The sequence below is a fragment of the Aotus nancymaae genome, unplaced genomic scaffold, assembly GCF_030222135.1.
Source record: "Aotus nancymaae isolate 86718 unplaced genomic scaffold, 86718_ANA_hifiasm-v0.15.2.pri h1tg000029l, whole genome shotgun sequence".
In the NCBI taxonomy this organism is placed as follows: domain Eukaryota; kingdom Metazoa; phylum Chordata; class Mammalia; order Primates; family Aotidae; genus Aotus; species Aotus nancymaae.
This window is the reverse complement of record NW_026988442.1, coordinates 16,214,655-16,235,125: the sequence shown is the minus strand read 5'-3', so window position 1 is coordinate 16,235,125 and position 20,471 is coordinate 16,214,655. Positions and strand designations below refer to the sequence as shown.

The 20,471-nt window shown below is 52.4% G+C and overlaps 1 protein-coding gene across 7 annotated transcripts in view; it reads right to left on the bottom strand.

The window, feature by feature from the left end:
- The window catches only part of DLGAP4 (DLG associated protein 4), a 170,022-nt gene that overhangs the window by 87,553 nt on the left and 61,998 nt on the right, over nt 1-20,471 (bottom strand). For all 7 annotated transcript variants that reach the window (XM_021665844.2, XM_021665846.2, XM_021665843.2 and 4 more), the window contains 5 exons: nt 14,681-15,751; nt 11,196-11,437; nt 7,365-7,479; nt 4,478-4,528; nt 151-391 (listed from right to left, as the gene is read on the bottom strand). In XM_021665844.2, the coding sequence (XP_021521519.1) occupies nt 151-391; nt 4,478-4,528; nt 7,365-7,479; nt 11,196-11,437; nt 14,681-15,679 (1,648 nt within the window). In that variant the 5' untranslated portion in view covers nt 15,680-15,751. The remainder of the gene's footprint in view (nt 1-150; nt 392-4,477; nt 4,529-7,364; nt 7,480-11,195; nt 11,438-14,680; nt 15,752-20,471) is intronic.

Below are 20,471 nucleotides of genomic sequence, written 5' to 3'. Positions count from 1 at the left end.
CCTTCTGCTTTTGCTCCCAACCATCGCCCTGGTACGGGTCAGCCTGAGACAGATTCCTCCCTGAATTCTCCCAGGCTGGCCCACCAGGCATTATCCTTAGGGTCACCTTGAAAAGAAGGAAAAAAACCCTTCTCTCATCACAGTACTCACTCGGAAGCGTGCGACTATTGCTGAGGCTGCCAGTACTGGGCGGTGGGGAGAGGGACTGCAGGGAGACACTGTCTTCCTCCTGCGAGCAGCCTGCCTGGATGGCACGCAGGTAGCTGTGGCTACGGGAGCGGAAGTAGCTGGGCAGTGGCAAGTCAAGGGTCTCCGCCGCTGTGGACTCCGCCTCACTGCAGGCTGACTCGCAGGCTGCCTCATACTGGTCACTCAGCTCTGCCTCCCGTACCTGTCCAGGCAAAGGCAGGCATGAGGCGGGGAGAGAAGTTCTTGGTAGTGGGCTCAGCTGCAGGGCTGGATGGTCTGTGGGGCCTGACCTCAGCCCACCCAGCTCCATCTCACTCAGGGTATGGGATGGGCAGATGGAGCCCTTAAGAAAGAAACAGCCCTACCTCTCTGGGCCTCAATTTTCCCATCTCTATAATGAGGACAAAGTTGGAATATCAAGGATATTAACTCTGATAAAAATCAGGGTCCACACTGATTAATAGTAGATTTTAAGGTCACATATGAATTCAGTGGGAAAGAGATCTATAATAGAGGTTGCAGTGAGCAAAGATTGCACCATTGCACTCCAGCCTGGGCAACAAGAGCGAAACTCCATCTCAGAAAAAAAAAAAAAAAAAAGAAAGAGGTCTGTAATCAATTAGTAATGTCTGTCCTGAATGTTGGAATGGGAGTGGTAGTAGGTATGCTGGATATTCACCATCTTATGGTTCAATCCCTTTATTTTACAAAGAAAGACACCAAAGGTCAGTAAGGGGAAGACACTCGCCAGGGGTACCCAGTGAGGAAGAGGCAGAGCCAACACTCCAAATATGTATTTAAGGAAGATTAATCCAGCCTTGGTATACAGAATGGATGTTAGGAAAGGGGTCTGGAATGGAGGCAGAGGCCAGAGATGAAGCTGAAGCAATCGTCTGGTAGGAGAAGATAAAACTGGAGTGAGGGTAGTTGCAGTGAGGATTGATTAATGATGTCTGCCATGGACACTATGGAAAATGGTGGTGTGTATGCTATATGCTATCTTGCATCTAGTTCAACTTCGTGTAGATAGTTTCTAAGTATTTCTCCACAAATGACTGTCTAAGACCCTGCAAATCTGAAGTCAAGGGTGTGAGCATTGAGGGGTCTCACCATGCACATACCCTTTGAGGGTTCTGGAAGGGCCATCTTACCCATGTCTCAGGCCATGTTGGTAACTGAAGACCACAGAGGATAAGCTGGGGAGTCAGTTGGCCAAAGATGTGGACGTCCTGGGGGTTGGCCTGGGCCAGATGGGGAGGGGCACAAGCTGAATGACCATGTGGAGGAAAGGGTTGATCTGGTCCTGGCGCCAGCTGTGTCCCACTCAGCTGTGTAACCTCAGGCCATCACTATCTTCTCTGGGTCAGTTTCTCCTCATCTACATGAAATGGATTTTGTGGACTCATCTGAGACTGCATCAGGTCAAACAACTAGATGGGTGTTCACCCAGTTTGGAGGGTGGATGGAAATGTCTAAATCTGTGCATTTCTTTTTTTTTTTTTTTCACCCCCGCCCCCATCTGTGCATTTCAATATAGCAGCCATGAGCTATGTGTGGCTATTAAGGTATAAATTAATTAAAATTCACCCTGGGCAACACAGTGAGACCCCAGCTCTACAAAAGAAATTAAAAATACAAAAATTAGCCAGGTGTGGTAGTATGCACCTCAAGTCCCAGCTACTTGAGCCCAGGAGTTTGAGGCTGCAGTGAACTATGACTGTGACACTGCACTCCAGCCTGGGGGACAAAGCAAGGTCCTGTCTCTAAAAAAATTTTTTTCAAAAATAATTGACTAGGCCAGGCATGGTGGCTCATGCCTGTAATCCCAGGCCACAGCGAATAGATCACTTGAGGTCAGGAGTTTGAGAACAGCCTGGCCAACATGAAGAAACCCTGTCTCTACTAAAAATCCAAAAACTGATCAGACGTGGTGGCATGTGCTGGTGGTCCCAGCTACTTGGGAGGCTGAGGCAGGAGAATCACTTGAACCCTGGGGGAGGAGGTTGCAGTGAGTGGAGATTGGGCCACTACACTCCAGCCTGGATGAAAGAACAAGACTTTCACCTAAGACTCCGTCTCAAAAAAAAAAAAAAAAATGGCTGGGCATGGTGGCTCATACCTGTAATCCCAGCACTTTGGGAGGTCAACACAGGTGGATCATGAGGTTAGGAGATGGAGACCATCCTGGCTAACACGGTGAAACCTCGTCTCTACTAAAAATACCAAAAATTAGCTGGGTGTGGTGGCAGGCACCTGCAGTCCCGGCTACTCGGGAGGCTGAGGCAGGAGAATCACTTGAACCCGGGAGGCGGAGAGTGCAGTGAGCCAAGATCGCGCCACTGCACTCCAGCCTGGGCAACAGAGCAAGACTTCATCTCAAAAAAAAAAAAAAAAGAAAGAAAGAAAGAAAAAGAAAAAGAAAAAAAATTGATTAAAATTAAATAAAGTTCCATAGTCACAGTAGCCACATTTGACTTGCTCAAGACCACAGGCAGGCCAGGCACAGTGGCTCACGCCTGTTATTCCAGCATTTTGGGAGGCTGACATGGGAGGATTCATGTGTTCAGGAGTTCGAGACCAGCCTAAGCAACATAACGAGACCCTGTCTCTTATAAAAAATTAGCCAGGCATGTGGTGCACACCCGTAATCCCAGCTATTTGGGAGGCTGAGTGGGATGTTCACCTGAGCCTGGGAGGTCAAGGCTGCAGTGAGCCATGATTGCACCACTGCACTTAGCCTGGGTTACAGAGTGAGACCCTATCTCAAAAATAAACAAATAAATAAAGTCACATATAGCTAATGGCTACCTTGTTGGACAGTGTGGATTATAGAACATTTCCATCACTGCCAAGTTCTACTGTACAGCACTGATAAATCAAAATATAGGCCATGTGGCATACCCAAATTCACTCAGAAGGAGTGTTAAAGAGATAGGTGTTTCTCCTCCAAAACTGCGGCCTGAAGTTATGAAGAGACCCTTGTGACTGCTCGGGGCATGAGGTCTTGCTTCAGGGTGGCACAGGAACCACATGGCTCTGGAACTAGACTGCCAGGGGTCCAACCCTGGGCCCACCATTTCCTCGAAATATGAATGTAGGCAAGTCACTTAATCACTTTGTGCCTCAGTTTCCCCACCTATAAAATAGGGCTAACTATAGTCCCCATTTCACAGGGTTGTGGGCAAGATGAAATGAGAGAACTCATATCACAGGCTTAGGATACGGTCCAAGAGAGTATGCACCTAGTAACCTCCACCCACAAATACAGGGTAGCTCTGTGGAGTCTGTCAACGTTGGTTAAGATGCTCTCAAGTTGTTGGTGCGGAGGCCAGCTGGTCAGCGCTTCTGGTGTGTGTATCACTGAGGATTTACTGTGTGGGGGGCACTGTCCCGGGGGCTTTGTATGTTAACACATCACACCCTTACCACTCATCTATTAAAGGTAGGTGGGGAAGAGGTTGCTTGTCCCACTGTGGGCTCTTTAAACAACTTCCTGAATCGTGTTAAAGAGGAACACACAACTCCTGTGACATGGGGGAGAGGGTCACACGAGGCATCTACAGCTGGAATTAGGAGCTGGAGGTCTGGCCCTAGTTTTGCCCCTGTGGGATGTGTGGCCTTCACAAGTCTCTTGTCCCCTCCTGGCTACAAAGTGGGGTTGATCTCGAAGTACTTTTCTTGCCCCTGGTTGGTCTTTGGCCTTGGAGGGAGGAGGGAGCCACTTCCAGGGGCAGGATAGGAGTGTCTGGGAGGCAGTGCCCCCCGGGCAGCCAGACAGTACCATGAGCGGCACTATCTCACCAACCTGTGTGAAGCTGGAAAGTCTCCACACTCACTCCAACACCCCAACATCCTTAAATGCCGCCCTGGGGCTCCAGAAAGGAAAAAAAGCTAAGGGATCTGGGGGCTGGGTCCTGGAAGCTAATATCACCAGCCCCCAGCCCCTGACCGGTCCGACTCAAACAGTCTCCTGGGGCCTGACTCAGGCTTTTCAGGAGGAGAGAAGGGCAGGAGTCCTGGAGTTATTTCTTGCCCCATCCACAGCACCTGTCTCATTCTTCATTTTTGAGAGGAAGAAACTGAGGCACACAGAGGTGAAGCAATAAGGGCAGGGGAGGAGGGTCAGAACACCAATGTGAGCCTAACTCCGTCCATTGGAAGTGGCATTCCTGGTGATAGCTTTGCTCGTACTGGCCTGGGCTGGGTGCTGGGACCACTCAGAGGGCAGGCCTAAGACCCAGGCCTAGATTCTGGGATCAGGGTGCAAGAGAAGGGCAAACATACTGACCTGCTGATCATGGCCAAACAACTGGGGGATCAGGGAGGCCTGTCCAAAAATCTGCAGAAAGAGAGGGTGAGGGTTATGGGAGGGTCAGGGCTGGGGCTGGGGTGGGGGATTCAGGGTCAGTTGCAAGGAAACTTGAAGCTGGCTGGTATAACCTCCTCCCCAGACTGGCTGGGACCCAGGGCTAGGAGGTCTCACTCAGCTTCTTCCAGGGATGGGGGGCTCACTCCTTCTAGGACTGGGCATTACTGAGGACTTATAATCTGCTGTTTCAAAGTCCTGCTTGGCTGAGCATGGTGGCTCATGCCTGTAATCCCAGCACTTTGGGAAGCCAAGGCATGCAGATCACCTGAGGTCCAGAGTTTGAGACCACCCTGATCAACATGGAGAAACCCCATCTCTACTAAAAATACAAAATTAGCCAGGCGTGGTGGTGCATGCCCGTAATCCCCGCTACTTGGGAGGCTGAGACAGGAGAATCACTTAAACCTGGGAGGTGGAGGTTGCAGTGAACCAAGATCACGCCACTGCACTCCAGCCGGCCTAGGCAACAAGAGCGAAACTCCATCTCAAAAAAATAAATACATAAAAATAAAAATAAATTAAATAAAAGTCCTTCTTTAGGTCTAGCCCCTGGAACCATGGATGCTCTGCCTGCTGCCTCTCATCTGGCAGGCAGCCCACCAATGGACCCCAGAGCCTGCTCTTCCCCAGGCTCAGATATCTCTGACTTTGGGGCCAAATATGTGGCTTGGGTCACTCAAGCTTCCAGGGTGAGGCTGTGAGGGGTCAGAGGATCCTGGACTAGGACAGAACTGGGACTGGGCAGCGGGTGGTGGGTGAGGTCTGCTGGGGTCCCAGCCTGGCCCGTTCATAAGTCTTTTTATATAGTTAAAGGTCAAAGGTGTCCCAGGTGCCAGGCCCAGGAGGGGGTGGAGATGGGATGTGTAGAGGGACAGACAGACACACAGAGAGACATGGAGATGGAGACACACTGGAGAGAGTCAGAGAAAAATGTGAATGAGGGGAGGGAGAAGAGAGAGAGAAAAACAGACGGAGACAGACACAGAGGGGAAGACTGAGACAAGAGAATGTGGTGGGATGGGAGAGACAGGGAAGGATGCCGTCCACTCCGCAAACACCTACTGAGCATCTGCCCTGTGCCAGGCACTGTGCCAGGTGCTGGGGACACTGCAGGGAACAAGACAGCAAGGCCCCCGCCCCCAGGAGATCCCAGTTTTAAGAGGGAAACAGACATTCAGTAAATAAGCAAACGATTCTAATTCCAGGCAGTGATAGTTAAGCGGGGTAAGGGAACAGCGCCTGGGAGGGCTACTTTAGACACAGCGATCACAGGCAGCCTCTCTGAGGACGTGATATTTGAGCCAAGACCTGAAACTCGAGGAGGAGCCAGTTGTGCGAAGATTTGAGAAGAGAGCTCCTGCAAGAGGGAACAGCAAGAGCAGAGAGCTCGGGGCAGAATGACATGGTCTGCAGGTATATCAGGAGCAGAAAGGAGGCCAGTGTGGCTGGAGCAGGGCAAGGGATGGGGTCTGACAGGGAGGCAGGGCCTAGGTCTTACAGGGCTTCCCAGGTCCAAGGAAGGACTCTGTCTTTCCCGCAGGGGCAGGTGGGAGCCAAGGGAGGGTTTGGAGCAGGGGTGTGGCTTTGACAGCTCCCTTTTGCCACTGAGTATGGGACTGGAGAACAGCCGTTTAGGTGTGACTTGGTGGGGCCTGGATGAGGGTGGCAGGGGCAGGGGGTTCCCGGGGCTGGGGCACTCTACCCTTCTCCAGCTCTCAGGGGTGGAGGAGGGGCTTGGCTAGGCCAGGAATAATGGAGTTGTGAGGAGTTGGGGTCCCAACACCTTCTAAGCAGTCCTCTAGCCCTGGTCCTGGGCCTGCACCTGGCTGCTCCACTGTCTGCTACTACCAGCAGGTGTCTGCCCCTCTTGGGGCGCTCATCTCCCCATCCACACCATAGGGGGTGCCTTTCGGTTCTAGCTGGTTCTCCCTTTGCAAACCCTAAAGTGCTGAGTACATGGCAGGAGCTGAGGTCCAGGTCCGAGTTGGACAGCTCCAGATCCCTGCCCAACTTTTGAGTTCTCCTAGCTGCATGACCTCACCTCTCTCAGCCTCAGCTGTCTCACCTATGAAATGGGGATATGGATAACAAGGCCACCTCTAGGGATGGTGGAGGGCTCAAGGAGTTGCAGGTTGAGAGGGTGGCATAAGAATCCAATGTGCAGCACAGTGTGCTCCTCACTGACACAGGCAGAGCTGCCTGCACCTGGGATCCCAACTGCCCACTAAGCAGGTGGGCATAGAGGTCCAAAGTAGAGCAGTCGCTTGCTGGAGGTCACACAAGATGCTAATAATAACCAGAAAGGCAGATGCCTCCTGCTGAGCACATCACAATCATGATTCCACTTATTCCTCTCAATAGCCCCTGAATAGAAATGCTCATCCTCCTCTGGTATATCAGGAAACCGAGGCTCAGGGAGGGAAGGTGACTATCCTGGGTTCATACTGTCAAGTGACAAAACTAGGAGTTGAACCCAGGTCTCCAGTTCCCTATCCTCATGGTTCTGAACCTACTGAGAAGTGACACAGCCCAGTGCCCCGCTGGCAGCTTGTGTTTACAGTGGTGGTGTGGGCTTCTTCCCTTGGCGTCCTGGGTCAGGCCTCATAACTGTGCTCTCCAGCCACAGGACAGTTGGTGGGGCAGAGACACATACAGGAGGCTTTGGGAACAAGGGCCAAACAGAAGCACAGTGCAGACATCTGAGGGTCACTCAGCAGGGGCTGGGCCTGGACATCAGTCCTCCTCCCGGATGGGAGTCAGTGCTCTCCCAAGCCCCCTGACCCTCCAGCCTGCCTGCTACCCTCACCTGGCTGATGCAGCTGGAGTCATTGAGGCTGTCGCTGACGGGGGTGTAGTCCTCTTCCCAGCTTGGACACTTGGAGGGCAGCAGCATGTCCACTGAATCCAGGCGGTCCAGACTCCTGGTGGGGAGTGGGGAGCAGACAGGGCTCAGCTCACCCATTGTTCAGCCTGGGAAACTGAGGCCCAGAGGGAAAAAGACTGGCCAAGGTCATCCAGTGGCAGAGGGAAAAACGGAAGTCACTGCCAGCCTGGGCAGTGTGGGGGTGATGAGCAAAGGGAGAACACCCAGCTTTTGGAGGCCTTGACCATCTGTGATGCACAGGTGGTCTGCACCTGTGATGCCCCCTGTAGCCACGGGGTGGCAGCACCGGCCTGCATTTAAGGCCCAAGGCTGGCCCTGCCCAATTCTACAGCTCCTTTCCTTCCTCCCTGCAAGTCCGGGACATTTCCAGAGGCTGGATAGAGGTGGATCAAGTTCTACAGTCTAGGGCTCCCAAAGGGCATCAGCTCTGCTGCGATGTTCAAGTGGCTTCTATCAGGCCCCTAGACTCAACCGGTACCTCCATGGCCCCAGCTCTTCAATCTGTCTCACATCTACCTGACCCTGGGCCTCTCCCAATCCTCGTTCTGGGGATAAAATCCAAGCATCCTATAGCTCGGGCCCCTGATACAGAAGGGTTTGGATTGGAATCCAGCTTTCTCTACTGGGTGGTCCGGGGCAAGTCATGACTCCTTACTTAAGTCTCAGTTGCCTCATCTCTAAAATGGGGATGACACTGCCTGCTTGCTGGGGCTGCAGTGAGGATTCATTCAGTAATGCAGATTAAAGGGTACCAGGTCAGGCACAGTGGCCAATGGGCAAGTGCTGACAGCAGCTGTTACGATTACTGCTACTACTACTACTGTTATTATTGCTTCCCTCGAATTCTAGGCCTAAACCCTAGGCTTCCTGCCTTTCCCACCTTAATGCCCACTGGTCACTCATAGAACTGTAGGATCTCAGTACTAGAAGGGATCTTAGAGATCCTCCAGCTCAGCCTCTTCACTTAAAGATGGGGAAAATGGGCTGGGTGCAGTGGCTCACGCCTGTAATACCAGCACTTTGGGAGGCCAAGGCAGGCAGATCACCTGAGGTCAGGAATTCAAGACCAGCCTGGCCAACATGGTGAAACCCTGTGTCTACTAAAATACAAAAATAAGCTAGGCATGGTGCTGTGCACTTCTAATCCCAGCTACTCGGGAGGCTGAGGCAGGAGAATTGCTTGAACCCGGGAGGTATAGGTTGCAGTAAGCCGAGTTTGTGCCATTGCACTCCAGCCTGGGCAACAGAGTGAGACTCCATCTCAACAAAAAGATGGGGAAACTGACCAGGCATGGTGGTTCACACCTATAATCTCAGCACTTTGGGAGGCCAAGGCAGAAGGGTCACTTGAGCCGAGGAGTTCAACACCACTCTGGGCAACATAGTGAGGCCCCATCTTTACTCCCTCTCTCTCTTTCCATATATATATATATATATATATATATATATATATATTTTTTTTTTTTTTTTTTTTTTCTTGTGAGGGGGACAGAGTCTTGCTCTGTCGCCCAGGCTGGAGTGCAGTGGCACTATCTCAGCTCCCTGCAACCTCTGCCTCCCAGATTCAAATGACTCTTGTGCTTTAACCTCCCTAGTAGCTGGGATTACAGGCGTGCACCACCAAGCTCCTCTAATGTTTATATTTTTAGTAGAGATGCGGTTTTGCCATGTAGACCAGACTGGTGCCTAACTCCTGACCCCAAGTGATCTGCCTGCTTTGGCCTCCCAGAGTGCTGGGATTATAGGTGTGAGACACCACATCCGGCCACAAAAAATTCAATTAAAAAATTTGGCTGTTGTTCTCCACCAAGGTGGAGAAGAAGAATAGAGAAAAAAAAAATTTGGCTGGGCGTGGTGGGTCATGCCTGTAATCCCAGAACTTTGGGAGGCCAAGGCGAGTGGATTGTGTGAGATCAGGAGTTTGAGACCAGCCTGGCCAACATAATGAAATCCCGCCTCTACTAAAAATACAAAAAATTAGCTGGGCATGGTAGTGGGTGCCTGTAATCCCAGACTAGGGTGGCTGAGGCAGGGGAATCGCTTGAATCCCAGGAGGTGGAGGTTGCAGTATGCCGAGATCACGCCACTGTACTCCAGCCTGGGCAACAAGAAGAAAACTCCGTCTAGAAAAAAAAAAAATTAGCTGGGCATGGTGGCCCATGCCTGTAGTCCCAGTTACTCAGGATGCTGAGGTGGGAGGATCGCTTGAGCACAGGAGGTTGAGGCTGCAGTGAGCCATGATTGCACTACTGCACTCCAACCTGGTGACATAGTGAGACCCTGTTCCCCACCCCCAACCCCCCCAAAAAGATGGAGAAACTAAGGTTCAGACAGGGACAGACCTGGTATTGGCTGGTGGTATCCTGAATTGCAAACTGGAGGCCATTCCCTGTCTTCTGCCCAGCCACCTAGACTCCTAGCTGCTCCGAGAACACTGCCTTCTTCCTGCCTAGGTACCAGTGTTACCTGACCTGTTCTCTTCCCCAGGCTTCTCAGGCCACCTCCTCCATGAAGCCTTGGCTTCTGTCACCTGTAGTTGAAGATCTAGGAATAAGCTTGTTCTCTCTCACTGCTCCAAATCTTACAGCAGCAACACCATGGAGGTTGGCTGGTGAATTTCAGGAAGGCACTGGGACAGGCAAAGTCTCTCCATTACTCTTTGGCTTCTGGATTCACCTCCCTTCCCCATCTCAGAGCTCCCCGAAGGGATCAGTTACAGCGGCAAGGGTAGAGAGGGCTCTGGCCTTCCCTGCGCAGTGCTGTTACAGGTGATGCACTCACTCACGGCAGGTTCTCCTGACCTGGAGACCAAGATCCCCTGGGACAGTTCCCCTGTAGGAGCGGAACTTACCTGGGGATGTGGCTCCTGTGGGAGGGGTTTCCCTGGACCCATACCCTGAGGGTGATTTTCATTATCCGGGTTTACCAAAGGATGCGACTCACCTGTGGTCAGGGCTGAACTGTGGGTGGGGCTCAGGGGGTGGTCTCCAATTGTCAGGGCTCTTATAAGTCAATTCATCAGAGTGCAGGGCCAGTCTGAGGATCTCCTTGAGGGAGCTAACCTGACGGCGGGTTCACTTAGGGGGCCTGGATCATTATAGCAGCGAGTTCACCTGGATCTGAAGCTGAGGGACAGGATTCATCTGTGGTCTGGGCTTTCTGGGGGCGGCCGAATGGGAGGAAGGTGAGGCTCCCAGAGTGGGGCATACCTGTGAGGATTCACTTAGTGGGCGAGGCTTGCGGGTGAGCAGGACTTGTACTTACTGAAAGAGGTTTTCCCCGGGAGGGCTCACAAGTGGGCGGGGCTCACCCGAAGGGGAGAAAACTGTCTCTGGGCAGGGCTTCCACGCGGATGGGGCTGTTCTTTTGTTTGTTTTTGAGTCTGAGTCTCCCTTTGTCGCCCAGGGTGGAGTGCAGTGGCACGATCTCAGCTCACTGCAACCTCCACCTCCCGGGTTCAAGCAATTCTCCTGCCTCAGCCTCCTGAGTAGCTGGGATTACAGGCGCCTGCCGCCACGCCCAGCTAATTTTTGTATTTTTAGTAGAGACAGGGTTTCACCATGTTGGCCATTCTGGTTTCGAACTCCTGACCTCAAGTGATCCACCGGCTTCGACCTCCCAAAGTGCTGGGATTACAGGCGTGACACAGCGCCGGGCGGGACTTATTTTAATGGGAGGTTCTCAGACAGCAGGACTCATAGTGGGTGGGGCTTGCCTGTGGGTGGGACCCTAGGGGTGGCGCTGCGCGTTCACCTGCGGGGGTTACTCTGTTCTCCCAGCGACTGCTGCGTGGCCCTCAGATAGCTCTGGCGCCGCGCCGCGGTCTTGGGTGAGGGCTTGGGACTGCCGCCGGACTCATCGCTGTCCTCGTCGCCCATGGCCTTGATGTAGCTGCCGCTGCGCATGCGCCGGCACGGGATGGGGCCCTCGGCCGCGGCATCCGTCTCGCGTGGGGACAGCAGCGCAGTGCTCCACTCGCCGCCGCCGCCGGGCACCTGGGGATGGGGCAAGGATAGGGCACAGGACTCAGCGGGGCCACCGTGGAAAATGAGTAGAGGGCGACAATCCCCATCTCCGGGACCTGAAGCTCCCTCGTTCCTTGGAGAGTTCGGCCTCACGTGCTGGATTTCCTGCCTTTGAAACCACGCGGCAGCAGAGCAGAGCCCTGGGCTGGGAGGAATACCCAGGTTTCAGAGCATCTCCAGCCTCGGATTTCTCCATGGATCTCAGGCTGGGTTTGCCCAGAAGCAATGCCCTAGGCCCTGTGGGCACAGTGGCCTCCACTGTAGCCATCTCTATGGAGCCCCACAGTCATGTCCCTTGGGCTGTCTCAGGAGATGCTTATGATCCCACTGCACAGATGAGAACACCAGGCCTGAGGGATGCCAGGCACTTGCAGAAAGAGGCCCCAGATCTGGATCCAGAGCCTGAGCCTAGGATGGGGGAATCAGAGGACCCTGGCACGTCGGCATGGGGTCCCAGAGCCAATGGCTATTCTTTGTCCCCCAGGTGGGGAAACTGAGGTACAGAAAGCATAGGGGTTTCCCTGGGTGAGGTAGCCACGGGGTGGGCTGGAAAAAGGGCTCAGTTTTCCCATCCGAACTTCAGTGACTCTGTCCGTGGAACAAGGCTGTGATAGGGCAGGTAAGGTGACAGCTGTGAGGGCAGCCCTGGTCTCTGAGTCCCCAGTCTTTATGGTGGCAGTAGCCAACCAAGGGGATACTTACATACAGGCTGTGCACAGAGTGAACATGCCTCATCCTGTACACATATCTCAATATGTACAGAACAAGCATATGCCCCATGCCCCTCAGGGAGTACCCCCAGTGTGCCACACACTTCACCAAGGACACACACCAGCAACCACTTCATCATGGCAACCCCTCCACAAGTATGCAACATATACACAGAGCACACCCACCTTCCCACTACCCTCCCTCTAGACATTCGCACCAGCAACTACTGCACTGTGGACACACATCTCAACCTGTGTCCACTTTGCACTGTCCCCGACTCAGCATGCACACAGCGTACCCCTCAGTAGGGCTGCACATGTCACCACAGATGCCCAAGCCCACACATTCAGTGTACACAGCATGCCCACTCTCTGTTGCATACACAAATGCACACTCCCCAAGTGCCACACCCACACAGGTACCGCACCTTTCTCCGTGCCCTCTGTGCCAGGGGCCCACTTTCCACAAAGGAAAGGTGCCATCCAGTTCTCCCACACCAGCCCCGTCCAGCCTTCCCATATCTTCCCAGCAAACTGCCAGCCTAGGGCCAGTGCATTCTACCCACAAGTCACTTGCTAGTACAGCTCCACTACCCCTGCTGTCCCTTGGGAATGTGGCCTTGTACATCCCTGCTCAGAAACTGTTGCTAAGCCACCTACTCACCTCCTGTCACCCAAGCAGGCAGCACGAACTCCGGAGCCCACAGGGCCACCCTCTCATGGTATTTCTGCGGCATTGTTACATGATCAGACCCAACTACACCATTTTGAGAGGAAGCCAGGTCACATATCACCCTCTTTAATGCTTCTAAACCAAGGAAGCAGTTTTAGAACCACAAGAGTCCTAAACATATCAAGTGCTGCCTGGATTTCAGTTTCCTCCTATTGAAAAAGAAAATAGTCTCACTGTTTCTGGAATTTCATACAAAATGATAAGAACTCAGGGCTTTGTTAGACCCCAAAGATCATCTCGTTCAAAATGCATCTCATGGCTGGGCGCGGTGGCTCACGCCTGTAATCCCAGCACTTTGGGAGGCTGAGGTGGGTGGTTACCTGAGGTCAGGAATTTGAGACCACCCTGGCCAATATGATGAAACCCTGTCTCTACTAAAAATACAAAAATTGGCCGGGTGTGGTGGCTCATGCCTGTAATCCCAGCTACTTGGGAGGCTGAGGCAGGGAGAATCACTGGAACCCAGGAGGCAGAGGTTGCAGTGAGCCAAGATAATCCCATTGCACTCCAGCCTGGGTGACAAGTGTAAAACTCTGTCTCAAAAAAAGAAACAAAAAACAAAACAAAACAAAGGCTGGACGAGGTGGCTCAGGCCCTGCACTTTGGGAGGCTGAGGCGACTGGATCACCAGGTCAGGAGTTCGAAACCAGTCAGGCCAACATGCTGAAACCCCATCTCCATTAAAAATACAAAAAATTAGTTGGGCATGGTAGTGGGTGCCTGTAATTCCAGCTACTTGAGAGCCTGAGGCAGGAGAATCACTTGAAGCAGGTGGAGGGGCAGAGGTTGCAGTGAGCCGAGATTGTGTCACTGCACTCCAACCTGGGCAACAAGAGCGAAACTCTGCCTAAAATAAAAAAAAATGATTCTCATCAGAGTTCCCAAGGGCTGGCCAGGCCTACGCTTGCATTCTCCTTGAGATGAGATGCTCACTACCTACAGAAGCAGCTGCTTCCACCTAAAATCTGCTTCCTGTAATTTCTACCCACAGCCTGGCTTTGCCCTGGGGAGCCATCCAGTTCACAGCCCCTCACCCTCCCCTTGAGAGTCACGTGGAAGTGTGCAGCCACAGTGATGTCTCAGCCTTCTGCCACTTTCAAGCCATGTGACCATGGTATACAGCGAATTCCCCAATCAGTGTTAGCATGTGAAGGGAGAAGGCTATTTCCTCAAGCTGGGTTAGGACCCCTTGGGCTCCTGCAGCTCTTGGTGCTGCCGACACTGACATGACCATCCATGTCTTTCCCAGTATCCTGATCTTTGGGACTGTGTCTTTATTTCCAACTCTGTTCATTTAATTGTCCATCTGCCCATCTACCCCCCCTCACTCACATTTCCTGAGCACTTCCTGCATGCCAGACCCTATCCTGGGCCTTGGGGACACATGGCTGCATCAGATGTGATCCTTGTCCTCAAAGAGCTGTCAGTCTGATGGGGGTGGCAGGCAGAGGCTGGCAATAAGAATGCTATGCAATTGGCTCTGTGAGGGGTTGGGATGGCACAGCTTCCAGATTTGTCTTCTAAAGGGCAGGAACATATTTTAGTCCCTGCACAGGGCTGGGCTCAGAAAGGCACTAATTAATCTGTTGAGAGCATGACTAGTGGAAGTACTCCCTGATTAGCAGGTACCACCGGCCCCCCATTTTATAGTTGAGCCACAGAGGCCCAGAATGAAATGACTTTCCACATGAATCCCTGGTACAGCTGGGCCTCAAAACTGGTGCCGTCCCCAGAGCCCTTGCCCCACCCTTGACCCTGGCAGAGACCCACCTGCAGGTAATGGTAGGCTAGACCCTGGTGGCAGGATTTGGACTTGAGCAGGCTCTTATCCAAGGTGGCCGAGGTCTTCTGGCAGACCTCGTGGGCATGGCTGAGGGTCAGAGTGGACCAGGAGCCCCGTTTGACATAGTTGGTGTCAGTGCCCACTCCAAGGCTGGGGCAGGTGGCTGGGGGTGCAGGTGGAGGTGGTGGGGCGGTCAGCTCGGTGGTGTTGTTCTTGGTGGCTTTGAGCATGTGCCCGCTGATGGTGTTGTAGGCGTGCATGAAGTAGCGTGGCTGGCTGCGTTCTGGCTGGCGGCCTAGTGTCATCAGCCCAGACGCTGGGCCGCTGCTGCGGAAGGCGCCGGCCTCGCCGTCCAAGTTGTCATCGGAGCTCCACCAGCCTGAGATGTTGGAGCGGCTGCGCCGTTTGGGCTCCCCAGCCTTGGCCCGCTCCTTGCTTTTGGCCCTCCGGCCCTTGCCGTCCTCCATGCCACCCTTCTTGCTGCCATTGCCACCGACCTTGCCCGCTGTGCCCTCCATTGAGGGTGCCTTGGTGAAGAAAAGCCGCTGCACTGAGTGGACCAGGTGGCGGATGCGGCCAGGGCTCTCACCACGGGCCTTGGCCTCGCCACGGGGGAACTGGAGGGTGCTGAAGCCATCACGGTGGATGGGCAGCTGCTTCTCAAACTGGTCCAGGAGATTGGCAGGCAGCCGGTTGATCTTGGTGGCCTGGGCATGGCTGGGGAAGGGGCTCTCCTCTGGCACCTCGAAGTGGGAGTTGTAGTGGATGCGGGGAAAGGTGCTGCTGGGTGGGGGCAGCTGGTTGTTGAGGGGAAAGAGGCCATCCCCCGGCAGGGTGTTCTGCCCGGGGAAGCGGGCCTCTCGGGCGAAGGCCTCTGTGGGCGACAGCAGGTAGGGGTTGCGGTCAGTCCCTGAAAACAGGGGCTCGTGGGGTGGGTCTAGGCTGTCGGAGAGGTGGCGGGGGCGGCTGTCACCGAGGCCTTTCATGATCCCGGGCCAAGGGCAGGGGCCGTCGCCCTAGCAGGGCGCCAGGGTCGCCTCTCCCGGGCGGCAGCTATCCTGAGGAGAGAAGACAGAGAGCAGTCAGCTGGTCAGCTGGATTGGAGGGGAGGGTGCTGGGAAAGTCAGATCGCAGGGCTGGGAGGGTCTCTGAAGCCAGTCCTCAATGTTGTGGGGCTGAGGTCAGGAGTACACACAGAGGTCCGCGTACTCTGTGTATAAATCAAAGTTACAACTCAAGCTACCAACTGTTAGACAAACACAGTATCTTCCATTCTTCTAGCTTGATAACTATATCTTCATAACAACCTGGAAAGTCAGGCTCAGACCCAGAGTTCTGGGTCTCCTCTGAATTCCATGATGGAATATGTAGGGGAGGGGCTGCCCACCCTCCACTCTCTTTCTGTTTCTGACTCTGTCCCTCATCCTGAGGGGCCACATGCAGGCAAATACCCCAGCCCACATCTCCAAACTCTGTCCACAGGCCCCCAAACAGTCACCCTGGAACCCCAGGATGGTCCCTGTGGCAGTGTTTGCCTCCCACGGGAGGACCCTGTACTGGCCCTGGAGGCAGGTTTGGGTCATTTGGGCAGGGAATCCAGGGTGCCCAGTATCCACAGTGGTCTACGGGGGGATGCAGGCAGCTGGTGGGCATGTCCCCGGGGCTCCTGAATTCTCCTTGCCTTATGGGGAAAATCACAGACTTTTAGAGGGCCAGAGAGGCCTTTATTTTCATTTTTTTTAGAGACGGAGTTGTCCAGGCTGTCCAGAGTGTCCAGGCTCACTCTGTTGTCCAGGCTGGAGTGCAGTGGTGTGATCTCGGCTTACTGCAACCTCTGCTTCCCGGGTTCAAGTGATTCTCTTGCCTCAGTCTGCCAAGTAGCTGGGATTACAGGTGCCCACCATCACACCTGGCTAAGTTCTGTATTTTTAGTAGAGATGGGGTTTCACTATGTTGGCCAAGCTGGTCTCGAACTCCTGATCTCAAGTGATCTGCCCACCTTGGCCTCCCAAAGTGCTGGGATTACAGACGTGAGCCACAGCACCCAGACCTTTTTTTTTTTTTTTTTTTGAGACAAGACCACAGACAGCTCACTGCAGTCTTGGTCTCCTGGGCTCAAGCGATCCTCCAGCCTTGGTCTCCCAAAGTGCTGGGATTATAGCTGTGGGCCACTGTGCCTGGCTAGAGAGGCCTTCCAAAAAGCAGGACCCAGGGCAAGGGCCCATCTCATCCAGGTCTGAGGGCAGTACCATCCAACTCTTTGTTTGTTTGTTTTGAGATGGGGTCTTTCTCTGTTGCCCACGCTGGAGTGCAGTGGCACGATCTTGGCTCACTGCAACCGCTGCCTCCTGGGTTCAAGCAATTCTTTGCCTCATCCTTCTGAGTAGCTGAGATTTCAGGCGCCTGACACCACACCAAGATAATTATTTGTATTTTTAGTAGAGACTCGGTTTTACCATCTTGGCCCAGCTGATCTTGAACTCCTGACCTTGTGATCCACCTGCCTCGGCCTCCCAAAGTGCTGGGATTACAGGTGTGAGCCACTGAGCCTGGCCCCATCTAACTCTTTAACAGAAATTCTTATGGCCAAATGTAAGCCCTCTGCAAAAACCTGCTCTGCCCCTCACCAAATGTCTACCGAGTGGGACTGCTGGGCTAGGTGCTGAGAGCTTCAGACACCAAAGAAGCCAACAGGGCCACAGGCCCATCATTTCCAATCGAGATGAAGCAACAAGGGGCTGGAAGGGAGCTCTCAGAGTCAGTAATAGGAGCACATCCTCAGGAAGGCAAGGCCTCACAAGGGGGTGGCATTTAGGTGCTGTGGATGTGCCTCTGTTTCCCCGGCTATAAAATGGGGTAGTTGGACCCATTTCCAGAGTTTTCCAGCCAGGACCATCCTGGAAATACTAGTCCAAAACTTACGTAAGTCCCTTCCCTTTTCTGGGCCTGGGCCTCAATCTTTCTGTCTACCATGGAGCAGAGGTTAGGGAGCTTTCTAAGCCCCTGGCCCCCACTGGCCCTGTATGTGAGAGTCCCAAGACTTGGTCTGGCGTGAGCCTGGTGTGCTGAGGATTGGCAGAGTTAGTGTGGCTGGAGCAGAGCAAGTGAGGACAAGGGTCATGGAGGAAGGGCTCTCGGAGGGGCTGGATGAGGTCACAGCGCAAAGGCTCTGGCTGACACACAGCATGGAGGGCAGAATAATGGCCCCCAAATATGCCCATGACCTTGTCAAAAGGAACTTTGCAGGTGTGGTTATTTTGCAAATGTGATTAAATTAAGGATCTTGAGATGGGGAGACCATCCTGAATTATCTGGATGGGCACAACCTAATCACTCAGTCCCTGTAAGAAACAGGCATGGGCAGGGCATGGTGGCTCACATCGCAATCCTAGCACTTTTGGAGGCCAAGGCAGGCTGATCACGTGAGGCCAGGAGTTTGAGACCACCCTGGGCAACACAGTGAAACCCCATCTCTGCTAAAAAATATTAGCCGGGTGTGGTGGCATGTGCCTGTAATCCCAGCTACTTGGGAGGCTGATGCTGCTGGAGAATTGCTTGAACCCAGGAGGTGGAGGTTGCAGTGAGCTGAGATCGTGCCACTGCACTCCAGCCTAAGTAATAGAATGAGACTCTGTCTCAAAACCAAAACAAAAAAAGAAACAGGCATGGCCGGGCACAGTGGCCTGGCTCTGTGTGGCTTTGTGCTGTCTGGTTCCCAGACTGGCACTCGTTGTCTCACAGGATGTTCTGAAAGTCAGAGTCTAAAACGGATTGCAGAACTACATTCTCTCTGGAGGCCCTAGGGGAGAATCCATCTTTTTTTTTTTTTTTTTTGAGATACAGTCTCATTTTGTTGCCAAGGCTGGTCTCAAGCTCCTGGCCTCAAGCAATTTTCCTGCCTTGGCCTCCTAAAGTGCTGGGATTACAGGTGTGAGCCACTGTGCCCAGCCACCTCTGCCAGCCTCTGAAAGCTGCCTGCATTTCTTGGCTCATGTCCCCACATCACTCTAATCTCTGCCTTTGTTGGCACATCTCCTCTGACTCTGACCTTCGTGCCTATTTGTTTGTTTGCTTGCTTATTTATTTTTTGAGACAGAGTCTCACTCTGTTACCCAGGCTGGAGTGCAAAGGTGTGGTCTCGGCTCACTGCAACATCCGCCTCCCAGGTTCCAGCGATTCTGATGCCTCATCCTTCCTAGTAGCTGGGATTACAGGCATGCACCACCACGCCCAGCTAATTTTTGTATATTTAGAAGAGATGGGGTTTCACAATGTTGACCAGGCTGGTCTCAAACTCCTGACCTCCTGTGATCTGCTCACCGCTGCCTCCCATAGTGCTGGGATGACAGACGTGAGCCACCACTTGCAGCCTGCCCAGCCTTTTTTCTCTTTTTAAAAAAATTGAGGAGAAATTAATGTAACATAAAATTTGTCATTTTAAAGTGCACAATTTAGTGACATTTAGTAAGTTCACAATGTTGTGTAATCACTATCTCCATCTACTTCTGAAATATTTTATTTTATTTTATTCTTTTTCTTTCTATAGAGACAAGGTCTCACTCTGTTGCCCAGACTGGAGTGCAGTAGCGTGATCATGGCTCACTGCAGCCTTGACCTCCTGGGCTCAAGTGTCCTCCCACCTCAGGTTCTCGAGTAGCTGGGACTATAGGTACGTGCCACCATGCCCAGCTATTTAGAAAAGACATTTTTTTTTTGTACAGACAGGAGTCTCACTATGTTGCCCTGGCTGGTCTGGAACTCCTTGGCTCAAGCAATGCTCTTGCCTCAGCCTTCCACAGTGCTGGGATTATAGGCATGAACCATTGTGACCAGCCCTGAAACATTTTCATAACCCCAAAAGAAACCCCCATACCTAATAAGCAGTCATTCCTTATTTTCCCCTCTTCCCAGCTCCTGACAACCACAATCCATAGATACTTTCCATATCTATGAATTTACCTATTTCCCATAGGTTTTACTTTTATTGTAGTAAAATACATGTAACATCAAATTTGCCATGTTAACCATCTTTAAGTGTACAATTCAGTGGCATTAAAGACACTCACAATGTTGTGTAACTATCACCACCATCTATTTCCAAAACCTTTCCATCATTCCAAACAGAAACTCTGTACCCATTAAGCAAAAACTTTTCTCCTCCTTCTCCTAGTACCTGGTAATTTCTTTTTTTTTTTTGAGACAGAGTCTTAGACTCATTCTGTTGCCCAGGTTGGAGTGCAGTGGCGTGATCACGGCTCACTGTAACCTCCCCCTCCTGGGTTCAAATGATTCTCCTGTCTTAGTCTCCTGAGTAGCTGGGACTACAGGCGCATACCACCATGCCCAATGAATTTTTGTATTTTTAGTAGAGATGGGGTTACACCATGTTGGCCAGGCTGGTCTTAAACTCCTGACTTCAAGTGATCCTCCTGCCTCAGCCTCCCAAAGTGCTGGGATTATAGGCGTGAGCCCCTGTGCCCAGCTGCCCCTGGTAACTTCTAACCTACTTTCTGTCTCTCTGAATTTGCCTATGCTAAATTGTTCTCAATATGTGGAATCATATAGCATATGTCATTTTGTGTCTGACCTATTTTACATAGCATAATGTTTTCTAAGTTCATTCATGTTGTAGCATGTGTTAGAACTTGTGTAATCATCACCACTATCTATTTCCAAAATCCTTCCATCACCCCAAACAGAAACTATATACCTATTAAGCAAAAACTTTCCTCCTCCTTCTCCTAGTACCTGGTAATTTCTTTACTTTTTTTTCTTTTC